The sequence below is a fragment of the Camellia sinensis genome, chromosome 5 (assembly GCF_055761805.1).
Source record: "Camellia sinensis isolate YWXY chromosome 5, ASM5576180v1, whole genome shotgun sequence".
Taxonomy (NCBI): domain Eukaryota; kingdom Viridiplantae; phylum Streptophyta; class Magnoliopsida; order Ericales; family Theaceae; genus Camellia; species Camellia sinensis.
The window spans coordinates 148,071,634-148,098,870 of NC_138965.1; the positions used below are offsets into that span (position 1 = coordinate 148,071,634).

The window sequence follows — 27,237 nt, forward strand, 5'->3', positions numbered from 1 at the left end:
ATAATTTCATATAAAATTAAATATCAATGGGGCATTTATTAAAAAGTTCATTTTCATCTTCTTATGTTTCATTTAATTTAAATTATTTTCTTATATTTTAATAAATTTTACGAGTGACATAATTACCACAATATCCCTAATAATGATAGGATGAAACACCAATTAATGTTCACAATGACAGTGTAAATGTTTCATAATATGAACATTCATATTGTCAATATAAGCATTCACACTGTAAAATTTATTTATTTATTTATTTTATAAAATTATATATTCAATTGAGATTTTAGTTGATAGATTTCGTTAATTAGGTTTGAAAAATATAAATTTCATTAAAAAAAATATGTACGACAATTCTAAATTTCTAAAGAAAAATATACAAAAAATACAAAATAGTCCAAAATACTACACACCATGTTGCTAAGGTTTAAAAAAATATTTAAAAGGGTAAAATTATTTATAAAATACCTTAAATATGATAAATAAGATTTGGTAGATCAAATGTCCAAATAATAAGACTTATTAGAATACAAGAATATGTCATGAAATAATTGAAATAAAAGTATTTGAAAGAAAATTTCTTAATAAATTTATCATCCTGATTTTTTTTAAATAAATTAAAATAAACAAGCTGAATCAACTAGTGCACACCCGTAAATGATAGTGATGTGGTGCAATCAAGGGCGAGCTCATAAGAAGTATTATGAGGTCAATCTCATGGTATACTTGCTCTCTTTTGTTTTTGCCAATTAAAAGTTCTTTTACCATCAATTGAGCCTTGAGTTCTAGATCCCACAATTTTATAATGGAGACTAATCTCTCAAATACAATAGGACCTCGATTATAAGCTGCCAATTTCAAACTTTTTCTCAAGATTTGGTAAACCAAAAATTATCACGAGTCTAAAATATTACAAGATCGTGTTCCCTTAAAAATATTTTATTATTTATTCATTATAAACACATGTTTTGAAAAAATAAAATAATTACTCAAAAAATATAAGAGGGTTGCATTTTCGGTGACTATTGTATGGCACCTCTAATTATTTCCTAGACAATTTTATGTAAATTACCAAAATTGCCCTTATATAATAATTAAAAAATCTAATTAAGGGGCAATTTTGGCACTTTTGCCAATTCTTTGAGTAATAATTTAAATGTCAAAGCAAAATAAGAAAGAACCCCAAAGCTATGAGAAATGACATTGAGTCTACAAAGAAAGTAAAATATAACTGATTTTCATTTACATAAACATTCAAATTATTTACAAATCTTGTAAGCACATTGAGCTCAAACCCTGCATAGATAGTTTGAATCCTAAGCAGATATCATGCATAGAATGATATTTATTACCAAGTTTCGCTCGTTGGCAATGATTTTTTTTTAAAGCACAAATTTCTACAAATTTCAGTAACAGTAAGCATTTACAAGAAACTCCAATAAAATAAACAGATGATGAAAATAAATAAATTTCTCTAATTTTGAAGTTAAGCTAATGAAATGTGCATTCTTTCAATCTGTTGTCAGAAGTAACTGTTCAAATCCCCACAACACTACGGGGATAGTTGTAGTCAAGAACTAACCACACCATGATTAATTAAAAACTTAGAAAATGCAACTCAAGAGATCTTTTGGAAGTAATTTAATCGCCATTCCTACCTATGTGCCTGTGTCACCAACTAAACATATCATACAAGTGAATTGGGGGCTTTCAAGCTAGTTGTCAAAAATTACAAGAGAAAATATATGAATTAGCTTGTGGCAACAGCATAGGCCCTTGATCCAAATATTTGCAGCTTCATCTCAGAACAGAGTTCTTAAGGGTCTCACATTCCTTTTGTTTTCCTTGACAGAATTTGAGTCTTTTAGCAAAATCCATCCCCGCTACAGTGAGGCTAAGCTAAATCTGATTCAATATTATCTAAAATTGTCTCTCCGGATATGGAACTTCTGAGCCATTCAAATTCTCCTGCAAGATCGAACTCACATAAACTCCAACCTCTACAACCTCTCTGCCCCACTTCACTCATTTGAGAGCTGGCGAGACATTACCCATCAATAGTGAGCTTTGTGAAGAGTTAAGTGTTGGGTAGTGTGGATCCTAATTAGTATCTAATCACTCAACTCAACTGCATAGTAAGGGTATTTTTAATATTTCCTCAAGCGACTTGTAAACCTAATACTACCTAAATGTAGTTTAGGGGGGTGACTATCTTTGTATCTTGTTTTGTAACTCTTTCTGACCATAGTGAAATAGCAGTGATTGTTGACGTAGCCCTATGGTGAACCACGTAAATCTTGTGTGCATGTAATTTATGATTATTGTTTATTGTTGTTCTCTAATTTTCGTGTCTCACAATAACTAGTTAGGTGTCCTGCAAATCCTAGCATTAAAAAATACCATCCTCCAGGTAAACAGCTCATGACACCTTTGGTTAAAGTTTGAGAAACACAAGTGTTACTGAACTGTCTTAAACAAAGGCTTTCCAAATAAAACCAAAAAAAGAAAAAAGAAGCAGCCAAAACTAAGAAATAAAAAAGAATTCTACAAGATAGAAAGTACCATCAATGCAGCATTCTCAACCCTAAGTTTCTCTGAATCTTCCATTACTTGTTTCATTTTAAATTTAAGGGTTATGTTTTCCACTTTCATGGTTTCATATCTTTTCATCAGTTCCTCAATTTCAACCTGAAAAGAAAAAGCAGATTGAACTAATAACAAATTCAATTGGGAAGCTGAGTTACAAAGGTGAAAACTAAAAGAATAAAAGAAATTATAACTTAAATTCTATATACATGTTTTCTTAACCTAGACCTCCTAGCAGATTGTCTGTTAGTGTGTTTCCTCTTCTCTCGTTTCAATTGCCGTTCATCCTGAAGAAATGGACACAAAGCAAATAAGAGTTTGAAAATAATATTGCACCTCTGCTATACTCTGCAAGCTGTTCTATATGGAAATGTTCGAACTCAAAGTCCCCTCAAATATCTTTACAATGTTATAAACATGGCTTTAGAAAGCTGCACTATTAACTAGGTCTTAATATAGGCAATCTCTCAGCTAATTTTGGCTATTGAACTCAAAATTTTCTGTGTTCCCTTACCACTCCTGTGGTTCATGCAATGTAGAACTATTTTAAGAGAAGGCAAGAAAAGAAATGTTTCTTGCATCTATGGACAACCTGAAACACGTTAGTTCAAAGCATGACAAGTGGTATTAACTACAGATGAAATATACCATCCTACTTTTTTCCAGTCTTCATAAGGCAACCCTGCAGCAGCAGTAGAAGCAACACAAGTTGCTCTATTTTCTGTTTTCCAATTGGGAGAGTCTACTGGTTTTCCTGTAACATTTTCAAGAGCCACATCAATCCCCGAAACTCTCCTGGAAGTTACATTGGCATCCTCTTCAAGTACAGACCTGGCCTGTTTATGGACTTTTACTTTGTTGTCTGTTTAAGAAAAAATAAATAGCAAACAATAAGTTTGGAGACACAATTAGACAACTTCTCTACTATCTTGGAGTGTAAACAAGGCTCCTATTCCATTATTATGTGCCAACACCAATATAAAGGCAACATAAGCCCAAGATTTTTATTCCAGAAGGCCGGCCCCTAAAGGCACCATCTTCTTTCAAGACCAATTGGTTGTGCAGTCCAAGGTGCATTCCATATTATTATCAGAATAAAATATATTCAAGGACTTAATCGTACCAGTGGATAGTTTGCCTATTTGTCACGACCCAAACCCGCTCCTATGGGTTTAGCACCGTAACCGGCCAGTAATCCGTGATTACCGAAGGCCTGCTTGACAGTAAAAACAGTAATACAGAGTACAGGGGCTGGCGGAAGCCAAAACAGTAATAAAAGATGTCCAATGAGCTGTGATAATCTGTATGCAAAAAGACTTTTTCAAATATATTCACATTCATAAGCAAAACATATATACACCATATGTACAAACATTCAGAGTACAGTACAAGTCTTAAACAGTATTACAAAACAGAGACGGAAGGGTGAAACTGAGACACCCTAAAGCAGCCTTGGCTCGGTCAGACTTGGAATCTCGAGATGAGGCACAATGGTTGGCTTGACAAAAAGGGAGTTACCCCGACGCTCCTAGCATTGATCCGGTGCCTAAACACCTACATATAAATATAAACCGTGAGCTAAAGTCCAGTGAATAACAACTGTGTAAAGAGGTTAAGAATAAATTTCCTTTCAGTCATTAAACAGTCATATCAGTCATTTAGAAATCATAGCAGTTATATGTGGTACATCCAATAGCAAAACAGTACAGTAGGTCTTAACAAACCGAACAGTCAGTCGATGGCCATCATAACAGTAAACAGTAATGGTTCCAAACATGAGAATCGACAGAGATCTCTGTAACAGTAGCAGTAACAGTACAGTAATAGTAAATTGCTATGGATGCCACGAATACAGTTTACAAATAGGACAAACATTCATTCATTAAACAATAACGCTTCAGTAAACAGAACAGTTGATCATTCAGAAAATATTCATAATTGAACATATCTTTACATTATTGTTACTCACAGAGCACTGGGCTATAAGCAGCTAATGAGCGTCCTCGGATGCCAACCCTACACAGTTACAGAATGAACACACACTAAGTTACACACTTGGGATAGACAAACTAGCCCATTAACATAACTCGGTGTGGTCCTACATCAATATCCTCATTAAGATGCCTTAAACTAGGCCTAGGAAAGCCTAGGATGAAATGAGGATGCAAAGATGTACTTTAAAACACTTTTCAAAATTTTCAGAAAACAGGGGTCTCGCTCGAGCGTGGCTTTCTTCGCTCGAGCGAGCTTGTCAAAACAGTGGGGTCGCTCGAGCGTGGACTTCCTCGCTCGAGCGGTCTGTAAAATGCAAAAAGTGCTAGATGTTGAAAATTTCCGCTCGATGCCCGCTCGACGCTCGCTCGAGCGTGAGACACAGTCCTCACTCGAGCGTAGGTTCCCTCGCTCGAGCGTGCGTCTGTGTGCACCAAAAACCTGAGAGCTTGCAATTTATGTTCGAGCCATCATTCCTTCGCTCGAGCGGAGCTCTGAACAAACGATGATCGCTCGAGCGTGGAATCCTTCGCTCGAGCGAGGAAGCCAAATTTCGAAATTTCCAGATTTGCCTTCAAAGCTCAAACCAAGCATTCAACACCTCAAAACTCAACCTCTTGGGCCCATTTTCTGGGAAAACACTTTAAACCCATAATATAACATGTTTTGAAGATCAATTTATAAAATCAAAGCCCAAGGATGAGTCAATTGAACACAATTTCAACAATAACTTCAAGAACATGATGAACATATGATATGCATGTTTTCATCTGAATTCAAAGCTTCTAATACAAGATCAAATGAGTCTAAACTTCCAAAAACAAGATGAATTCATGAGCTACGACAAGAGTGTAGACAGCATGTAAGAATTTCCATGAAAACAACCTCAAAACTCACCAATGTGTACATGCATGCATGATTCAAGTTTCAATTCAACAATTTAAAACCAATATAAATGACTACCATTTTGTGCAATTTCCACTTTAATAGGACTTTTGGGTTCATAAAAAAAAAAAAAAAAAAGAGGACTAAACCATTTACAAGATCATATTTTGAGATTTATTGGTGTTTTACCCTTAAATTATTAAATTCAATTGGTCAAAATAATGGAATTTTTATTAATTATTAACCTTTTTCTTTGTTAAGCATAGTTTTTTATTTTTTTATTTTTTATTATTATCGGCAAGTATATTTGTTGTTAGTCTTATTTTAAAGGCATTGGTGGTAACCCTTAATAGCGTACTAATTTTTTTTTAAAAAAATTGATGAATGTATAAAAGTTCTTCAAATTTTAAAAAATTAGCATACAATCTAAAATCAATAGGCTGATAAGAATAATGTAAGAATTTTAAAGTCCTTAAATTTTTTGGAAAGATTTTTAAATTTATTGGATCAGACATTTAATTTCTAGCCTATTTTGAAAAGCGACATTTTTTTTGATTTTTTGACTTTCTAAAAAAATATAGAAAAAAATAAATAAATAAATAAAGAGGTGATATAATTCAAATAAGTCGATAAATTAGTAAATTGAATTTTTTTTTTTTTTAATATCTTCCTAAACAAGTTCTATATATGAGTGGGTCGAGGTGATAGGTTGCATTTGGTGTAGCTTTGAATGCTATTTAAAATCACCAAGGATCCTCTAGAGTGAAATTTCCCTAAAGTTTCCTAAAGTGCTACATTGTGTGGTTGAGATTTACTGGCAAGTCACATCAGAAAAATTGATGTGACTTGTCAGTAAATCTCAACCACACAATATAGCACTCTAAGAAATTTTAAGAAAAAATCACTCTAAAGGGTCTTTACTCATTTAAAATGATGCTAACGCAGAATACACAATGTCGATGTGCACACCTTGTCATCGAAGTTTTGGGTCCACTTTGTGGATGTTGTGCCATTATTTATTTATTTATTATTATATATTTTTATGAACTTATACTAACCTATATTTATGGGGAAAGAATAAGGGGATTTGATTACCATTTTTTTATTATAAAGAATTTACCCTAGGTGGACGTTGTCCCATTATTTATTTATTTTTTATTATATTTTTATGAACTTATCCTAACCTATATTGATGGGGAAATAATAAGGGGATTTGATTACCATTTTTTTATTATAAAGAATTTACCCTAGCATGTATTTAAGGGAAAGAATATGGGGATTTTATTACCCTTTTTAACCGTATGGCCTATATCTAAGGAGAAAGGAAAATGGAATCACTCCCAACGTCTTACACGGGACTTAAATTCACAACTTACGATTTGAATGGTTTATTTTATATAATTTTATGGTAAGATTAGTTATAAAAAAAATAAAAAAAAATAAAAAAATTGATTTCACAATTGTAATCAAATAATTTTATTATATTTGTCTTTATAAAACTAGGGCAATATTTTTGGTTTTTAGAAAAGGAGAATTAGTGAAATATCTCTCTCTAATTTTGGGTAATAAGCAGGGCCGGCTCTAGCCTAAGGCCAGTAAGGCCTGAGCCTTGGGCCTCAAAATTTTGACCTAAAAATAGGGCCTCCAAATTTGATAAAATATTATAGGCTCAATGTTTTTTTTTTTTTTTGGATTTTTGGATCAATTTAAAGGGTCTCAAAATATTTTATTGGGTCCATATATGGTTTAGTCCATATTTATTTATAAGTGTAGTTTGGCCTATATTTTTTTATAAGTGTAGTTTGGCCCATATTTATTAAAATGAAAAAATATATATATAAAAAAAATGTTTGGGCCTAAGAAAAATAATACATATAATATATGGGCCCAAAATTTTTTTTACCTTCTTTATCTATTAGATTTTAGTGGAATAAATAATTTTGTTCAAATTTTTTTACCTAGGTCTTTATCAGTTTTAATTGAATAATTTTTTCTTAATTTTTTTGTCTTAATTTTGTTTCATTAAATTGTTTTGTTTATAATTTTAATGATTATATGTACAAGTAAATTTTTTGTGGTTACAAATAAATAAAAAAGTTATAACTTATCATTTTATCCATAAATTTTTTTTTTAATATAAGAGGGGCTCCCATTTTCAAAATTCGCTTTAAGCCCCTAAATCTCAGGGCCGACCCTGATAATAAGAGAGGTTCAACATGTTGTTTTTATTAGTTAAGGTTTGTTGATGAAATTTTTTTGTGAAATCAGAAAAATTTCTCTGTATCAAATTTTTTCTCTGTAAAAATATTGAGGAACCTCAACTATTAAAAAATAAAATTTTTTTAAGGTATCTGATATTAAGATTTTATAAGATAAAAGGCATACAATATTTTCATATTAGTTAAGTTCCCTCAATATTTTAATAGAGAAAAATTCAATTTAAAAAAATTTCGATCGACAAAAAGAAATTTATTTTCAATACAATAATACAATAGGAGGATTAGAACGAAATTTTCATCTCCCATTACTTTCAAAAAAAAATATATATATATATATATATATATATATATATATATTAACTACTCAACTTACTTTGCAATTTAAGAAATATTGATCATGAAATATTTCATCTCCCACACACACGCGTACACACACACACTGAGAGAGAGAGAGAGAGAGAGAGAGTTAAGGAAACGTGGAATGGAAATGTGAATACTTCCCATTTGTGCCCCAATTTTATATGAAAAAAAGAAACTACCAAAACAAGAATATGGAAAAAAATGAACTCCCTCTCACGATAAAAGCCACTCACTACATCTCTACATCTCTACCGCAATCTCTACAACTCTCTTCTGTCTTTTTTCCCAACCAAGAATTACAATGGATCAGCAACCACAATCCATTACTAAAAAACCCTCAAAGTTTTCCCGGTTTCTGCGATCGATTTTTGGCAGCTGCGGCGGGAAGTCGGTGGAGAAGACATTAGTTGAGGATGAAAAAGATGGGAATAGAGATTATTCTTTTTCTTTTTCTTCCTCCGGCTCGGACTCGGATTCAGCTTATTCTTCAAAGGAAAAGGGCAGTAAAAATGGAAAATTGCAAAATGAGTTTCAGAAGGTGACAGATGACATTAAGGAAGAACTTCAAGTGGCTGACTTGAAAAGGAAGTTGACAGAAACTACTGAAGAGCTTTTAGAAATTCATCCCCGTGAACTCAAGTTCATATGTGAGTCTTATCAATCTCGATCATCTGTTTTCCTAGTCTCTCAATTCCATACATTTGATTTTGTTAATATTAGTACATATTACATTTTATTTTATATATACTCTTTGTTCACTTAACAATTGGTTATCTAAAGCAATCTTTTTGAATAACATGCCCTAATATTATTCATTTTGTTCTTTTATAGTTGAATTGAAGAAGCAGTCAACGTGCTCTGTTCGACTCTTCAATAAGTCCAACAACCATGTTGCGTTTAAGGTACAAACAAATCATGTTTTATTCGCATGAGTAGTACTAGTGAAATATTGCTGCATTTTCTAAATGGAATGGTGGGTGGAAATATAATCAATGGATTTTTTGGCAGGTTAAAACTACAGCTCCAAAAAAAAAATATTTCGTGCGACCGAACATAGGCATTATTAAGCCAAAATCAACTTGTGAATTCACCGGTATGTCTTGTAACTTTTATTGTAAGTGAAAGTTAATGTATCATAAGGTTTTTCAAAAAAAAGAAGAAATACTTGCTGTATTTTCTAAAGCACACATACAAATTGGTTACCTATATATATTGGTATCAACAATTGAGTAAGGAGTGCATACTTCTCATTTTATTAGTAATTGAATTGAAAAAACTTTATTAAAGGGTATTTGAAATTAGTTGGATAGCAGTAACTGATGGGGATCCGTCATTCATACCTATGTGAGGCAAGGACGGAATGTTTTTGGAATTGATTTATTTATTTGTGCTTTATTTTAGGATTTCTTATTTTAGGACAGATGATCTTGAATATGCATATAGACTATTGTCATGGAGTGATAATTCAAACCCTGAATTAAAATTGTGCAGATGTTTCATAGAAGGCCGCATGCCAAGCTATTTTAGTTTAAAAGCATAGGGGGTTATCCTGGGGTGATCATATTAGGCATCATTGTTGTTGGAATGCTAGTTGATAAATAGACTGATGATAGGGGTGTTGGGAGCATTGGACCAAATGAAAAAAGTTATAAAGTTTATGGATTTTTATGGAATTTTGTTAGGAAAGGAAGGAAAGGCCATGGCTTTAACTTTTTGTCCCTCTAGCTCCAACCAATACTCATTCAGATGATTTTCCGAGCTTCTCGGGCTCTCCAATTTTTCTTTCAATGTTTGTGCATTATCGGAGGCAATTTTTTGGATTCTTTTTGTTTTGGTTAAGGTAAAAGGACAGTTTTCATTTTCGTGGATATAGATAAATTTATAGACTCAGATTAGTATATCATTATTTTCCCATCACTGGGAGATGTCCTTAGATAAAAAAGAGGAAAATTAAGAAAAGAAAGGCAGCAAAAGTAATCTCTTTGCACATTATTAAATTTACACAATCTTTAAACTGCCATCTGAAATAAACTTGATATATTATTGCAGATTTTAGAAAATGTTGATACATTCAAATATTGTGTTCACATCTACTACATTCATCATACTATCTCAATGTTTGTTGTCCTTGTCTATGGTTGTTCATGGTTGACAAATTTGGTGTTATGTAGTTAAGATGCAAGCAGAAAGGGTGGCTCCTCCTGACATGATATGCAAAGACCAGTTTTTAGTTCAGAGCACAGTTGTTCCTGCAGGGACCAGTGATGATGATATTACTCCTAGCATTGTAAGTTGTTTTGTAGTTGTATATAAAGTTGTTGGTCCTGATTTACTATTCTGGTTTCTCACGGTTTAGTTTGGCAGTTTGCCAAAGATGATGTCAGATACGTTGAAGAGAACAAGCTGAAAGTGGTCCTTGTCAGTCCCCCCAATTCTCCGGTACTTTCACCAATCAATAGAACATTGAAACAGGTGCCAGCTTATGAACCTTCAATACTGAAAGATCAAGTGCTGAGGAAAGACGAAAGCCTTACCCAACGTCACACAGTAAGAGATTCTCCTTTTACTTTGATATTAGGCTCATCTATGTACATTTTATATGTGGACATCAACATGATGTAAGTCTATTCGGGGAATTGTACATGTGAATCTAATGGTTACATTGGAGCTTCATTATGTTCTGGAAATTGACCAGTTAGGAAAGAGATTTGAGTTAGGGATTCAGCATATGACTCAAGCTATCTGTCATATTATAATGAAGTTCTTTTCCCTTGGTGTTGTATCTGAAAATATAGTATATTTGTGATTTTGATTTTTCGTTTGTGTCAGGTTACTGAGGATGTGGAGTCCAAAGTGGAAAATAGTGAGGAGGCAAATTCAGCAAAGAATTTAGAGTATAAAACAAGGAAGGATGCGGATGAGCCTTTAATGGATGTCGGGTATAAAACAAGGAAGGAAGTGGATGAGCCAACAACAGATGTAGAGCATGAAACAAGGATGGATGTGGATGAGCCAATAACAGATGTAGAACATAAAACAATGAATGATATGGAGGAGCTGAAGTTGGTTAAAGATGTTTCGGAAATGAAGTCAAAACTAAATGGACTTGAATCAAAACTAAGTGAGGTCAGTTTTCTCCCGGTTTTCTGGTTTCCAACTACTTGTATTAATCATGTGGCTTTCCTTGTTCGCTGGTTAGTTGCTAGGGTACCTGGGTTTAATGAGACTTCTCTGGCAGCTATACCTAGTTTGATATTTTATGCCTCCAACATCTCTTGTTTTTTTTTATATGAGGGATACATTTATGAGAGCTTGTTAATATGGAAGCTATACCTAATTTCTTGTAGATATATTTTATTTTCAATCCATGTGAAAGATATGATAAACTGTGGGATCCTTGTGGACTTGGTTGCCCTTTTTATGCGGACAGATTGGCTTGAGATACCATAAAGATGAGAATATTATACCATACAGCCTTGCACTTTACCCCTATAGTTATTTCACTTTGGTCCTTGCACTCCCAATTGTGACAGTCAAAACCTTATATTTCTAGTCAAGTTTCAATATCAATATCGATACTTCCGTCAAGTTCCGTATAGAAAATGATCAAAAATGGCCAGATGAATGTCACGTGAATTAAAAAAGTTTCCATCAAAGCAAATATCAGTGAATAAAGTGAATCTTCATAAAAAAAAACTTGGGAGATTTAAATTGCCAAATGAGGCCATGTGCTGCTACATGTCTAATTCCAGTCAAATTTACTGGCAACCATTGACCGAGGTTTGACATGGCAACTTGACCAAAAGTCAGTTTTTTGACTGCCACAATTAGAAGTACAGGTACTAAATGAGATTTGAGGTAAAGTACATAAGCGCAAAGTGTAATTTACCACATTAAAAATGCTTCAGCATCAATTATGCACTTGGCTTCATTTCCTGCTGTGAACACTTTGTAGGATGAGAATGCCTACCAGTTGAGGAAAAAATGGAATAGAGATTATTCTTTTTCTTTTTCTTCCTCCGGCTCGGACTCGGATTCAGCTTATTCTTCAAAGGAAAAGGGCAGTAAAAATGGAAAATTGCAAAATAAGTTTCAGAAGGTGACAGATGACATTAAGGAAGAACTTCAAGTGGCTGACTTGAAAAGGAAGTTGGCAGAAACTACCGAAGAGCTTTTAGAAATTCATCCCCGTGAACTCAAGTTCATATGTGAGTCTTATCAATCTCGATCATCTGTTTTCCTAGTCTCTCAATTCCATACATTTGATTTTGTAAATATTAGTACATATTATATTTTATATATACTCTTTGTTCACTTACCAATTGGTTATCTAAAGCAATCTTTTTGAATAAAGAGTACAATTCATTGTTGATGCATTATTTTTTTATTTTGGGAAAAAAAAATAAAAATAAAAAATTGCCGTGACTTTCTTATCATGTTAACAAGATACCAAAAATGAAAACAAATTGGTTTAATTTCTTACTGGGAGCGAATTTGTTTTATTTCAACATATTATTTCATTTGCTTTTGTTGTGTTTCGAATTTCAAACTAATTGATTAACATGCCCTAATATTATTCCTTTTTTTCTTTTATAGTTGAATTGAAGAAGCAGTCAACGTGCTCTGTTCGACTCTTCAATAAGTCCAACAACCATGTTGCGTTTAAGGTACAAACAAATCATGTTTTATTCGCATGAGTAGTACTAGTGAAATATTGCATTTTCTAAATGGAATGGTGGGTGGAAATATAATCAATGGATTTTTTGGCAGGTTAAAGCTACATCTCCAAAAAAATATTCCGTGCGACCGAACAGAGCCATTATTAAGCCAAAATCAACTTGTGAATTCACTGGTACGTCTTGTAACTTTTATTGTAAGTGAAAGTTAATGTAACATAAGGTTTTTCAGAAAAAAGAAGAAAAATGAATAAATACTTGCTGCATTTTCTAAAGCACACATACAAATTGGTTACCTATATATATTCGTATCAACAATTGAGTAAGGAGTGCATACTTCTCATTTTATTAGTAATTGAATTGAAAAACTTTAGTAAAGGGTATTTGAAATTAGTTGGATAGCAGTAACTGATGGGGATCCGTCATTCATACCTATCTGAGGCAAGGACGGAATATTTTTGGAATTGATTTATTTGTTTGTGCTTTATTTTAGGATTTCTTATTTTAGGACAGATGATCTTGAATATGCATGTAGACTATTGTCATGGAGTGATAATTCAAACCCTGAATTAAAATTGTGCAGATGTTTCATAGAAGGCTGCATGCCAAGCTATTTTAGTTTAAAAGCATAGGGGGTTATCCTGGGGTGATCATATTAGGCATCATTGTTGTTGGAATGCTAGTTGATAAATAGACTGATGATAGGGGTGTTGGGAGCATTGGACCAAATGAAAAAAGTTATAAAGTTTATGGATTTTTATGGAATTTTGTTAGGAAAGGAAGGAAAGGCCATGGCTTTAACTTTTTTTCCCTCTAGCTCCAACCAATACTCATTCAGATGATCTTCCGAGCTTCTCGGGCCCTCCAATTTTTCTTACAATGTTTGTGCATTATCGGAGGCAATTTTTTGGATTCTTTTTGTTTTGGTTAAGGTAAAAGGACAGTTTTCAATTTCGTGGATATAGATAAATTTATAGACTCAGATTAGTATATCATTATTTTCCCATCACTGGGAAATGTCCTTAGATAAAAAAGAGGAAAATTAAAAAAAGAAAGGCAGCAAAAGTAATCTCTTTGCACATTATTAAATTTACACAATCTTTAAACTGCCATCTGAAATAAACTTGATATATTATTGCAGATTTTAGAAAATGTTGATACATTCAAATATTGTGTTCACATCTACTACATTCATCATACTATCTCAATGTTTGCTGTCCTTGTCTATGGTTGTTCATGGTTGACAAATTTGGTGTTATGTAGTTAAGATGCAAGCACAAAGGGTGGCTCCTCCTGACATGATATGCAAAGACCAGTTTTTAGTTCAGAGCACAGTTGTTCCTGCAGGGACCAGTGATGATGATATTACTCCTAGCATTGTAAGTTGTTTTGTAGTTGTATATAAAGTTGTTGGTCCTGATTTACTATTCTGGTTTCTCACGGTTTAGTTTGGCAGTTTGCCAAAGATGATGTTAGATACGTTGAAGAGAACAAGCTGAAAGTGGTCCTTGTCAGTCCCCCCAATTCTCCGGTACTTTCACCAATCAATAGAACATTGAAACCGGTGCTGGCTTATGAACCTTCAATACTGAAAGATCAAGTGCTGAGGAAATTCGAAAGCCTTACCCAGCGTCACACAGTAAGAGATTCTCCTTTTACTTTGATATCAGGCTCATCTATGTACATTTTATGTGGACATCAACATGATGCAAGTCTATTTGGGGAATTGTACATGTGAATCTAATGGTACATTGGAGCTTCATTATGTTCTGGAAATTGACCAGTTAGGAAAGAGATTTGAGTTAGGGATTCAGCATATGACTCAAGCTATCTGTCGTATTATTATGAAGTTCTTTTCCCTTGGTGTTGTATCTGAAAATATAGTATATTTGTGATTTTGATTTTTCGTTTGTGTCAGGTTACTGAGGATGTGGAGTCCAAAGTGGAAAATAGTGAGGAGGCAAATTCAGCAAAGAATTTAGAGTATAAAACAAGGAAGGATGCGGATGAGCCTTCCATGGATGTCGGGTATAAAACAAGGAAGGAAGTGGATGAGCCAACAACAGATGTAGAGCATAAAACAAGGATGGATGTGGATGAGCCAACAACAGATGTAGAACATAAAACAATGAATGATATGGAGGAGCTGAAGTTGGTTAAAGATGTTTCGGAAATGAAGTCAAAACTAAATGGACTTGAATCAAAACTAAGTGAGGTCAGTTTTCTCCCGGTTTTCTGGTTTCCAACTACTTGTATTAATCATGTGGCTTTCCTTGTTCGCTGGTTAGTTGCCAGGGTACCTGGGTTTAATGAGACTTCTCTGGCAGCTATACCTAGTTTGATATTTTATGCCTCCAACATCTCTTGTTTTTTTTTATATGAGGGATACATTTATGAGAGCTTGTTAATATGGAAGCTATACCTAATTTCTTGTAGATATATTTTATTTTCAATCCATGTGAAAGATATGATAAACTGTGGGATCCTTGTGGACTTGGTTGCCCTTTTTTTGTGGACAGATTGGCTTTAGATTCCATAAAGATGAGTATATTATACCATACAGCCTTGCACTTTACCCCGAATTTATTTCACTTTGGTCCTTGCACTCCCAATTGTGACAGTCAAAACCTTATGCTTCTAGTCAAGTTTCAATATCAATATCGATACTCCTGTCAAGTTCCGTATAGAAAATGATCAAAACTGGCCAGATGAATGTCACGTGAATTAAAAAGGTTTCCATCAAAGCAAATATCAGTGAATAAAGTGAATCTTCATGAAAGAGAAAAACTTGGGAGATTTAAATTGCCAAATTAGGCCATGTGCTGCTACATGTCTAATTCCAGTCAAATTTACTGGCAACCATTGACCGAGGTTTGACATTGCAACTTGACCAAAAGTCAGTTTTCGACTGCCACAATTAGAAGTACAGGTACTAAATGAGATTTGAGGTAAAGTACATAAGCACAAAGTGTAATTTACCACATTAAAAATGCTTCAGCATCAATTATGCACTTGGCTTCATTTCCTGCTGTGAACACTTTATAGGATGAGAATGCCTGCCAGTTGAGGATAAAATGGAATGGTCAAGACTGAAACATTCTGTTAAATTTCCAAATTTAATACACTTAATGGATTTAGAAAGTGGTTTATGATTGCCTTTCCACTGCTATATGTTCAAAGAACAGTGCTCATGATTTTTCCGAATTTACTTTTGCAGGCTGAAGTTATCATTTCAAAACTAACAGAGGAGAGGAGATTGAATGCTCAAGAGAGGGAAAGTTTATGGCAAGAATTGGTACTACATCATTGCATTCTCTTCTTGTTTAGTGTTTTCATGTACACCAGCAGTGTATCTAAGGGCCTGGTTACTCTATTCTATGATATTTAAATGGAGTTCCATTATATTGTCTTTATTTAAAGACACTGTTGATATTGCTCTTGGGAGCAACTTAAATGAAGGCTAACAGCAATGGCCGTTAAGATGAGTTATAAACCCAATTAGCCATTGAAACCCTTTCCTACCTATGAATCCAAGATCCAGTGGCTTAGTTTGTACTCGCAAAAGTTGCATAAAGAGTATCTGTATTGGATAGAGAACCATTTTCTTAGAATACCATAAGAACCAATAGGTGAAAATAGTCATTAATAACATCTTTAGACCTCTTCAATGGACCTTTGCTTAACAAACTTGTATGGTAATCGGTTTCTAGTTGTTTCTTGATCTCCAAAATTTTCATTTTGAAACTCTTGTATTTTGTGCTATTTTCACTCTCAAAACAAATAACCCAAGTGGGGGGTGAAAATTTCTAGCAAATCTATAAGATAGTCAATGCATCGCTTTTGCATTTTTGCTTTTTTTCTACGACTTTCACTTTTGGAGACATACTTGTTGGATTTGCTTCTCGACATTGGCTTAATTGCTTTTGCAGGCTTTGTTGATGAGCAAGAGAGTTGTACGAAAAGTTTATGCCCTCCTTTTAGCATGAAGAATGTCTAGGAGATTCAATATATGCCTGCCTCTACATGAGAGAATTGTTTATATAACCAGAGGTTGTTGATAGAAGAAGACATAGACCACTAAAATTCCCTTCTTTTGGTGCCTTTTTGTGGCTTTTGTCACTTTGCAACTTTGTAGTTGTTCACTAATCTGAATTGAAGTTGGTGAGTTCAATAGAAAATCTCATCAAGGTGGTTTTAGTTGTATGCATTTACATTTTCAAAATCAAGATATAGATGTTTTTGCACATTGTATTTGTGATTTTGCTTGGTAACTACTTTTTTTCATGTGATAAACCTTGCAATCACGAAATAAGTTGCTTTTCAACTAAGAAAGTCAAAAAGTAAAAAATTTATTTAACAAAAGGCTTTACAACATTTTAAGGGTAATGTAATGTGATAATTTTTCACAAAAAAGTAACTAGTTAAAAAAGTTTCACAAACTATTTTTTCATAACAGAAAGTAAAATTTTAAATGCACCAATTTTTTTTAGATTTTATAAAATAAAAAATTATTTACCAAAAAATTGCGGAATCCAATAGGATGACACTGAAAAAGCTAACTAATTTATTTTTATGTTAATTTTTTTTAAAATTTTTCTAATTTATTGTTTAGCGAGATATATATATATATTTTCCTTTTGTAATATGAAAAATTCGAAAAAGGAAAAAAGTTTTAAACTAGAAAAGCAACGCTACAAGATCAAGGGTCCCACTTCTTCCCGGTAGGCATAACGTACCAAAAAAACAAAGGTCGGTTTTGGTAGAATTTTTTAAATATGATTTGAGAATCGAGTTATATTTTGAGTTTGTAAGTTTTATAATTATGATTTGAGTGTAAAAAATTTGTTTAGTTATTAGTTTTGAAAAGAGTTTTGAATTCAGTTTTGAGTTGAATGTTGAATTGAGTTTTTAATGTTTAACGTGACATGTGAAATAAGAAAATTTATTTGGTTATGAAATTTGAAAAGAATTTTTAAAACTTAATTCAAATTGTTATAACTCATAACCAAAAATACTACTCAAAATTCTATTGAAAATTCTGAACAATGAACAAATTCTTTTTAAAATTCAATTAAAAAAAATTAATTATTAACAGAAAATAATATTAATCGATTTTTTTAACTGAAAATATTACAAAGGCAATAATTTTTTTTTTCAAAATAAATATTCAGTTACTGATTTAAAATAACTTTTGATTGTATATTTGGTTCGAATTTTTTATAAATATTTTTCAGTTAAAATATTTTTATAGTTTTAATAATTACTGTCACGAATTATTTGCTATTTATTGTTTTGTTATTTTCAAATAAATAGCCAAAAATATTATGTATGTGAGAGTCAAACAAAAATTAAAATATTATTTTGTTAGCATCTACACAGTTTACCACACACAATTCAATTTTATTCAATTTTTTTATTCGCTTTCGACAGAAAATTAGTTTACAATAGCACAAACACATGTATGTATGTATGTATGTATGAAAGAGTTACCAAAAAAAAAAAAAACCATTGTAGTGCTCAACTGGCTGGACATTCGGAGGGATGTTCAGGGGATGTCCCATAGACTCAAAAAATTCAAAAACTGTATGAAAAGGAAAGAGTTTTGCATTGGAACTTTGTTTTGGAATGAGCTCTGCCAAACGTGAAATAGAAATGTATTTTGAAATGTGTGGTGAAATTAATTTTTGAAAAGCCCATCCAAACACCTTGTTCACGTGAAGAGGTGAAATTGTAATTGAAAAGCTATACCAAACACAGCCTTAGTTTCTCGCAATTAAACCAATGTCATTGTGGAATGTTAATCCATTCATAATCGCGATCAACGGTTGTTAGCCCTCCTTTTAAGTAGCTCAATTCCTGTTTAGAGAGAAACATGAGATTGGGGGGAAGGTTTTTTTTTTTTTTTTATTCTTTGAATTGATTAAAACTAAGCATATTTGGAAAAACTGAGAACAAAAAATTGTTAGTACCTTTTCGCGGTACCAAGGAAGCTTTTGTTCATAGCCATGGTGATGCAAGTAAGTAACGGTGTCATAAACAACTAGTTAGACAGATTCTCACCAAATATATAGGGTATGCAAATATGGGAATGGAACTTTAAATCTTAGGATTTTGGTAGATTCATCCAAAGTCTTGTATATCTTCTCAGGCAACTATAACCATAAGAGTAATTAATTAAATACTAGCATAACTCCAAAACCAAACCCTTTGTTACACCAATTTCAGACCTTAACAGTCCACAATAGTCACTCTCGAAGACTCTCTTTGAGAAATCAAAATCAAACTTTAGATGGGAGTTTATAAGAGTGTGCTTCGCCCCATCAGTTTCATGATTTTCTGTTAGTCAAAGAAGCAGACCACCCAAAAGTCCCACACTATTATTTAAATGCCCAGCATTTGGTGCATTTAATTAGAGCTAATATTTTTATCCTTACGTTGAATTTTGTTATCCTGAACTTAAAAAGCAAGTAAGCACGCTGGTGCAGTATTAAGGCCAAGTTTGGGAAGTTGCCAAAAAGTCAAAAAGCGAAAAAGTTACTCAAAAAGTTAAAAAGTTATCACTATTCACCAAAAGTCAAAAATTGCGGCTGCATAACTCCCAATCCTAATTTTCTCCTACACACTAATTTATACAATTTTTTAATACACATTTTTCCATAAAAAGTCAAAAAGTTAACCCGAACAACCATATTTTTTTCCTCAACTTTTTAGTCTAAAAAGACAAAAAGTACATTTATTTAGGACACTCCAAACAACCCCTAAATCACAAATTCATTAGAGTAACAATGTTCCATAAATACACATGTATCAGTAACCCAACACCAAAAAAATGAATACAAATGCATCAGTATGACTAATACATGCATAATGATTTCATCTAGTTAGCACATGCACAATAAGATACATTTATAATTTTATATGACAGATTCATGTTAATTAAATTTGTCTATTTCACCTAAAAATATCATGCATATGTATGTTAATTTCCATGAAGCACCTTGAACAAAAAAGTCAAAAGTTGTGTTTTGTTATAAAGATTAGATTTTATGTTGCACTAAGAAACTAAGAAATCAGATGGCCATTTTTTCTATTGATACTATGTAATCCACTATCAGTCACATTTATCATGCACAACACACGTGCTGAAAGTTCTGCATCACGTATTTCATATGATTCCACAATAAAAAAGAAGAGATGTAACACATGATAAGAAACACAACGCACTCCGAAAATGTCTGACTACAATTAACAGGAGTATAATGACCTTACACCACTAAATTCCTTTGTCTTAAGAATAGCTGCAATTATATGTACTATCCAAGAAAGTTTGGCTTCAACAACAAGAAGTTCACTATTATCTGAGAGGGCTGGGGCGTTGTCTGCTTCCTATACAAATGAAATTGAAATAATGGAAGAATCATAATCTTCACATGGAGAATTTCACAAATATCCAGAACGATGATGGAATTGCACAAAATGCTACTGGGCCTTACCATATATATACATTTGCAAGAGAGGATTAGTAATCTGCATTATATATGTGTTATAGATCTCATACTGCAGTCAAATGAAAGATTTTAAGCCAACAGAGAGAAACAAAAATAAAATTTTGATGAATAGAATCATCAGCTGAAAAAGAAAATGTAATCTAACCTAAATAGAATCAAATTTTGATGAGATAAAATGTTATATGATCTTAGGCACAAATTCGTTTAGTAGGTTTGGTGCATTGCCCTTCAAATATGGTACATAAGTCACCAATCTGGACCATTGCCCAAGAAGGTAGTAGACACTATTGCTAGCCCACTGGTCAAAGGCAACAATTCAACAAGATTCATATAAGAGAAAATCCTTTTATGTATAGAAAAGATTGAAATATAAATAAAACCAGTTCAAATCATACTCAAAGTCAGTTATGCATATTATTGTTTTTACATGCATTTGTTCACAAAAATATAAATCTGAAATATTAGAGCAAAATACAAAGCTACGTAAAGCAAGAAGATACTCTTTGAGGATTTATCCCAGCAGCAGCAACATATAAATCCAACTTCTCAATTGCAATTCCAATACCATGCAGTCCAAGATCACCGAGACCCAATATTCTGCTTCCATCTGTTACAACAATCATATCAACCTACAACAGAAGGTTCTGTATCAACATTCTAGAGCAGTGATAAAAAATCAAGTACAGTAAGTAAAGTACAATGTTTGTATCGAGCTAACACTGAAAGATAACAAACTTCATGGTAAGCAACTCGTAAATGAGATCTGATGAAAGCCAAAAATGAAACATTCAGGCATCTAGCAAAAGTGAAATTCAAGATTGCAAATATGAAACCAAAATGAAAAGGACACAGAAGCTAATAGTTGTTATATTTTAGAAACACTTCGAAGAATGGGAGAAACCAAAAAAAATTAAAGCCAAGTTATTTCCAGTCCGTCATAGATGGCAAAGAGTAATGGAACAATCTTGCAAGTCAAAACAGTAATAGATATTCTGAGTCAAAAGTTTGATGTCTAGAAAAGCTTGAAAGGTTCCAATCTACAACATGATGTATCAAACAATCATAATAAAGCTTTAACAAACAGATTGTTAATCAAAAGTACTGTAGACCTGATCAGCTGGCCAATTATACACCATTGACATCATTTCCCCACGACCAGCAGCACTGAAATACATCCCCCTGGTCCTTCTAAACAATCCACTATAGTTCTGGCAAACAAGACCAACCGTAGGAGTGTAGACTATAGGTGCATATTCCAATCAATCATTTCTTCATAGAAAAAAGAATAAAAATGCTAAGCATGTAGATGTCATAAATGAGGAGTTTGAGGAAATAAAAACTTTACATATCAGATGGCTAGAAAAATGTAACAAGGATTTCAGGTAAGCTAAACAGTGACATAGTGGGGGGGGGGGAAAAAATAAAGAAACCAAACATTTATATATATATACACACACACACATAACACAAATAAGCAATAGATCTCAATAACCAAATCGAGAGAGACAGAAAGGATGAGAGAGAGAGAGAGAAATCAATACCTCGCAGTGAATCTTCGAAATCGAGAGAGAGAACTTCAAAATCAAAATCGCTCTGAGACCGATCTAAGAAATGAAGCACGGCCTCTCCTAAGATCACTTCCTCTGTGATCGAAACCAACTCCTCTTCTATCTTCTCAATCTCCCAGAGCTTCAGATCGATATCGCAGAAAATAAAGGATGAATCGAGAGAGAGAGAGAGAGAGAGAGAGAGAAAGAGCACCAGAGCTTTAAATCGAAATTGCTCTGATGAATCTGTATGAATATCAATGATGAATCTCAAAAAATTGCTTCGAATTGAAATCGCTCTCAAGGGTTTAGAAGCAATTTTTTTTTTTTTGGAGGGGGGGCAAGAGAGAGCTTTAAATCGAAATTGCTCTGATGAATCTGTATGAATATCAATGATGAATCTCAAAAAATCGCTTCGAATTGAAATCGCTCTCAAGGGTTTAGAAGCAATTTTTTTTTTTTTTTGGAGGGGGGGCAAGAGAGAGGCGTGAGGATTGTGAAGGTGTGAGGATTCAAAATAAGGGTTTTCACAGCTTTAACATGTATTCTCAAAATAGGTGCGTGAGACACAACGCATTTGGAGGCAGTTTTAAACGCCTCCTATTTTAAAACGGTGTCATTTTATTAAATGAATGTGTGACGTTTTTATAAAACGTCCTTAAATATTAATAAAAGTGACGTTTAAAAAAATGTCGATAAAAAAACGTCGTCTAAACCCATTTTTCCTGTAGTGAAGCTAACTTATCTGCTTCACCTAGTTTGCTCCCAGTAAATAATTAAGCAAATACCTCAGCATTGTCATTGACTACTTGCATAGCAACTCCATCCAATCTTTTCAACTTCTTTGTTGAGCCTTGATTCATGTTGTCTGATGAAGTAAAAAGCATTTGTGCACTCACAGGAGTTGCACCCTGCATGATAGTTGCCGAAGTAAGACTTTATGGTTGTAGAGCAAACTGCTGCTTCAAGTTAATCATCCTAGCCCAAAAAATTCATAAATCATCACACTTCTAAGCAACGAGAATGTTGTGCAGATTTCACCTCTAAAGATTTTATGGACAGATTAATGGCATATTAGGAATATTGCAAACATGGAGCAAAAAATTTTTGCAACAGAACAAGCTATTTTAAAGGAAGAATCTGACTGGAGGAACTGTTTCCCATATCAGCAAGAGAAAGAGGGATGCAATGTGGTGATGTAAGTGTCATCGCACTAATAGTTTGAGAAGTACAAAAATTTCAACAATCGTACGAAACTAAGTCGCACCAATCATAGTTGATGAATTTTGAATAGTATACGTTTCTTGCTTCTCTAAAGTAGAAAAGGTACTCTGGAACTATTTTGTGTTTACAATTCACTCGGATTTAAAACAACCCACAAACAGAAGTTTGCAAGTGGGGAACTGAAGTTCTAAAGAAAAAGCATGACTTACAATAGGAACTATAGGATGAACATAAACAACTCCAGGAGAATAGATGGCAGAGGCACCCCATAAGGTGGCATTACATGCTGTGGTAGTTATATGTCAAATAGAGAATGAGTTCAACAAATATTGCATTTGGAACACAGCTCTAAGCTAGGCATACAGAAATGCCATGTGCAGAAGATGACTATAGAAACTCAGATAACTCCAGAGTACCTGTGGTGGTGCCTACACATGAGGATGAGGAACATGACTAGCCATGACTGCAGAGTTTAAATATGATGGTGGCATGGGTACTCCAGGCCCATAATATGCCTGAAAGTGAATCAAATGTTAAATTGCTAGTGAATTAAGAAAATTGGCAAAAACAAAATTTTCTGAACCTAAGGTCCAACTAAAGTAATTGTCATGCAAAAAAGGAAGATGTGCCATAAAGGGAATAACCTGAATAGTTGCCTAGTCGGGATAGAGATGAATGTTTGTCTGGTCCTGCCAATGCCAATGTGTGGTCCAATTTCAGATCTTGAACTCCAAGAGTTAATCCGCCAAAGAAACAATGCAACAGACCTCTCTCTTTCTCTCATGCAGGCACACATGCATGCATGTATGTTGGATTAAATTGTACATAAATAGTAGTACTGTTTGCTTATTGCAAGCATAATTCATAAACTATTTGTACATGTATTTAACAAAAAGGAGAAAAATCATTCATTTGTTGTTGATAAAGACATATAATTCCACAATAAAAACATATCAGGAACACATAACCTGTTTAGGTGGAGATGTTTTTTCTGATTTTGGACATGCTTTTTCAGATTTTGGAGATATCATGTCTTCACTTCTTCCCATGGAATATAAAAGTAGATGGCAAAAGGGAAAATAAAACTGCCAAAAAAAAAAAAAAAATTTGGAGTGAAGAAGAAGAAAAAGAAGAAGACAGCAAAAAATACATCAACCTAGCTTTGGTGACAGCTTTCTAATCAAGTCAAACAATTTTCTTTCCCTTTTTCTTTTGGTTCTTTTCTAATCAATCACTGAACATGCCAAAAATGAAATTGTTCACATTTGCTCATGTAGTGTCCAAGAGCACAAAAAATGTAAGAAGGCGAGAAATATGACTACAAACAAATTCTTAGACTTGTGGGAGGTTTTTGGAATTAAAGCTAAACGTATAAATTCCTAACATAAAGATGATACAACCTGACTTAAAAACGGAATAAGAGCATAGGGATGGAGAAGGCTGAAAACATAACAGAGGGTGATGCCACTTGTGCTGAGATTGTTTGGGAAATGAAGTTAAAATGGAAATGTCAAAACTTTTCACATTGATACCCCTAACTTAGAGAGAGAGAGAGAGAGAGAGAGAGAGAGAGTTACTAGTGAAGGAAATGAAGTTGAAATGGAAATGTACTAGTGAAGGAAATGAAAGTTGAAATGGAAATGTCAATAAAATTAAGATTGCATCCACTTGTTCAGGGAAAAAAATATCTATACACTTCTGTGAGTACATATGAAACCAAAATCACCTCCTCTTGTTATTCTTCTTTTCTTTTCAATTATTTTTTCCTTTTTATGTTTTCATATTTTCCATGTGTTGGTTATAAACATAAATCACCTTCCAACATAGGCAAATTCTCAAAATCTTTTACAATGCAAATAGCAATCATAAAAAATTACCATATTGTGCAAATTTAACAAAAAATCACCATAAGATATAAGTTGAACGAAAAGCGAAAAAAAAAGAAAAAAGATATAACATACTGCAAACTGTAATTTGTAAAAGGTAACATAACAGAATATATATATATATATATATTTATTTATCTTATAAACGTAAGAATGGAGGCCTGACCTAGTAGTATATCAGCAGCTATCCATCATAAGCAAAGTGGTGCACTATGTGTTGTGATGCAATGTATTAATTTTAGTAGCTAGGTGAACTATTTATCACAATTATTACCGAAGGTAATCAGTGAACGGACTCAACAAACCGCTTGCCTCTTTTTAGGCAATACCTCATTAAATCAAACACAGTAAATCCTTGATTCTTGATCAAAGAGGAGCCATTAACAGATTGCCCCTTACGCAATTACTACCTATAAAGAGCACAAACAACATTCATGCATAGTTTGAGATCGTTCTGAAATGCTGAAATCATGTCAATTTCAAATAACCATGTTTAATTATCATTATTCCTACTTCGGAGCTTTTTAATTGTACTTTCAATGTTGGAAGAACTATCTACACTGTCAGAACCATCACCCCTATCTGTAATCAACTCTTGAGTTTCCTTTGTTTTAAGTTTACTAATTGGAGTCATGTCATCATCATCGTCATCATCATTCTTACTCACATCAATATTAGCCTATACAAACCATCTTCAAAACGAACATGCAATGTTTTGTTCCAATTTAGGCGATTTGGTCTATACTTGTTTGTTGCGCGCATAACATAGTAATTCTAGGCTAATAAATGGAATAAGAACACATAACGTTTTCAAAACTGGATATCATGGTTAGTAGAGGCCGATCTTCGGATCGGGCGAGAGGGGGTGCTCATAGCTGACCTTCCCCAATCGTACCCAAGTTCCCGAGCCGAGGCAACTTTGGTGATGACGGACACGTGGCCTTTGGCACCGAGTCAGGGTTTCCTAAATTTCTCCAAAATAAAATATTTAGGTGGCGACTCTGTATCTGGCAAAGCAGTCCATGTTTGGCACTTCTTTCAAAATCTATTTTCTCAAAACAATTTACCGGGTTTGGACTCTTTGGTTCAGATTAAGAACCGTGACAATTTTAGAGTCCTGAACTGTAGTAAACCCAATATGAACAGAACGGGGGGACTCATCCTCCCGGGGCGTTCGGGGACGTCTATAGTTTCTGGCGACTCTGCTGGGAATAATAGAGAACTTGACTCGAACTCATGATATCTTGTTTTGACAGCACTTATGTGTTTCTTTGCGTTGCATGTGCATTGGTGCGCCTAGGACACCGTGTTTGCCATCTGCCATTCCTGAACGGTTTGTCGGAGGCTTGTCTTGTCAAGGCATGACCATAAGGCTGACCGGTTATGGGCTCTGACAGTATGGGAACACAAACCCCGATTTTACCGGGGCACCCTTTTTGACCATTCGACCTAGTGCATATTCGAAATCCATAGTGACCATTCCAAACTAGGATAGGTTGCTTACCCGTTTATAGTTTGTTTGAAACCGCTGCATGCGTAGTGAAACCCTAGCTCTTGACAAAATAGGACAGGGAAACCCTACCCCAACATAGGGGTGTTTTGGCTCTCATTTGCCTGCTATGTGCTGTCAGAGTGTGTCTCTACAGGTTGTGTGTATCAGTTTGTAAGTTTGAGTATTAGGCCTACGGGCATCAGTATCTGGGAATCAGTTTTACCTGAGGGTATCAGTTTACAAGCAAAATTTTGGGGCAAAATTCAGTAGAGGGCACAGTTATCCTAGTGCTCATATCTGTTTTGGTGAAATCAGGCTGAGGTGCTGTCTGTTTTCTCTTTTGCAAGGTAGTCCTAGAACCATAGCTTCAGAAGGCTCCGATATCCCCCGAGGTTCATCGGACTTGTGCTGATAGACTTTTTCAAGTCAGAGATTCAGTCCAAGGGCAATCAGTGCTCCTTTGCCAGAGACAGGGTAAAAAGGCCAGTCAGGCACAGATCATCAGTCTTCGGATTAGCAGTCATTATCCATCTCACTTGTGCGCAGTTGGGTTGAGATATCTGTTTTTACCTCAAGAAGGTATACCGGTTGCTCAGTTAGATCGGAACAATATGTCGAGTCTGGAAGAGATGGTGCGCCAACTCCAGGATAGTATGAAAGCCATGCAGCAAGACACTGTCCGTCAAGCAGAATTCGCCAAGCAACAGGCTGTGGTCATAACCCAACATGCAGAGACAATTGCCAGGTTGGAGCAGCAAACTGGAGTATCTACTTCACACCAGGCTCCTCCCCCACCAAGAGTTCCAACACTCGGGGAGACAGCTAATGTCCAGGAAGATACGGACATTCCGACAGGGCCAGC

General features: G+C 34.0%; 2 protein-coding genes across 2 annotated transcripts; one reads left to right on the forward strand and one right to left on the reverse strand.

Moving 5' to 3' along the window:
* Positions 1–2,544: 2,544 nt before the first annotated feature.
* On the reverse strand, positions 2,545–6,561 carry LOC145791768 (transcriptional activator TAF-1-like). Its single transcript, XM_082872207.1, has 4 exons — positions 6,522–6,561; positions 3,243–3,448; positions 2,796–2,873; positions 2,545–2,688 (listed from the first exon to the last, which is right to left on the reverse strand). Exons 1-4 carry the CDS (start codon positions 6,559–6,561, stop codon positions 2,545–2,547), a joined length of 468 nt encoding a protein of 155 aa, XP_082728333.1.
* Positions 6,562–8,210: 1,649 nt separating this feature from the next.
* LOC145790913 (uncharacterized) lies at positions 8,211–16,964 on the forward strand. The gene is made up of 14 exons (XM_082870020.1): positions 8,211–8,689; positions 8,874–8,944; positions 9,051–9,135; positions 10,214–10,329; positions 10,407–10,589; positions 10,872–11,168; positions 11,998–12,250; positions 12,639–12,709; positions 12,813–12,894; positions 13,982–14,097; positions 14,175–14,357; positions 14,637–14,933; positions 15,936–16,013; positions 16,648–16,964. The coding sequence occupies exons 1-14, from the start codon at positions 8,344–8,346 to the stop codon at positions 16,702–16,704; spliced, it is 2,235 nt and encodes a 744-aa protein (XP_082726146.1). The 5' UTR covers positions 8,211–8,343; the 3' UTR covers positions 16,705–16,964.
* The last annotated feature ends 10,273 nt before the right edge of the window (positions 16,965–27,237 follow it).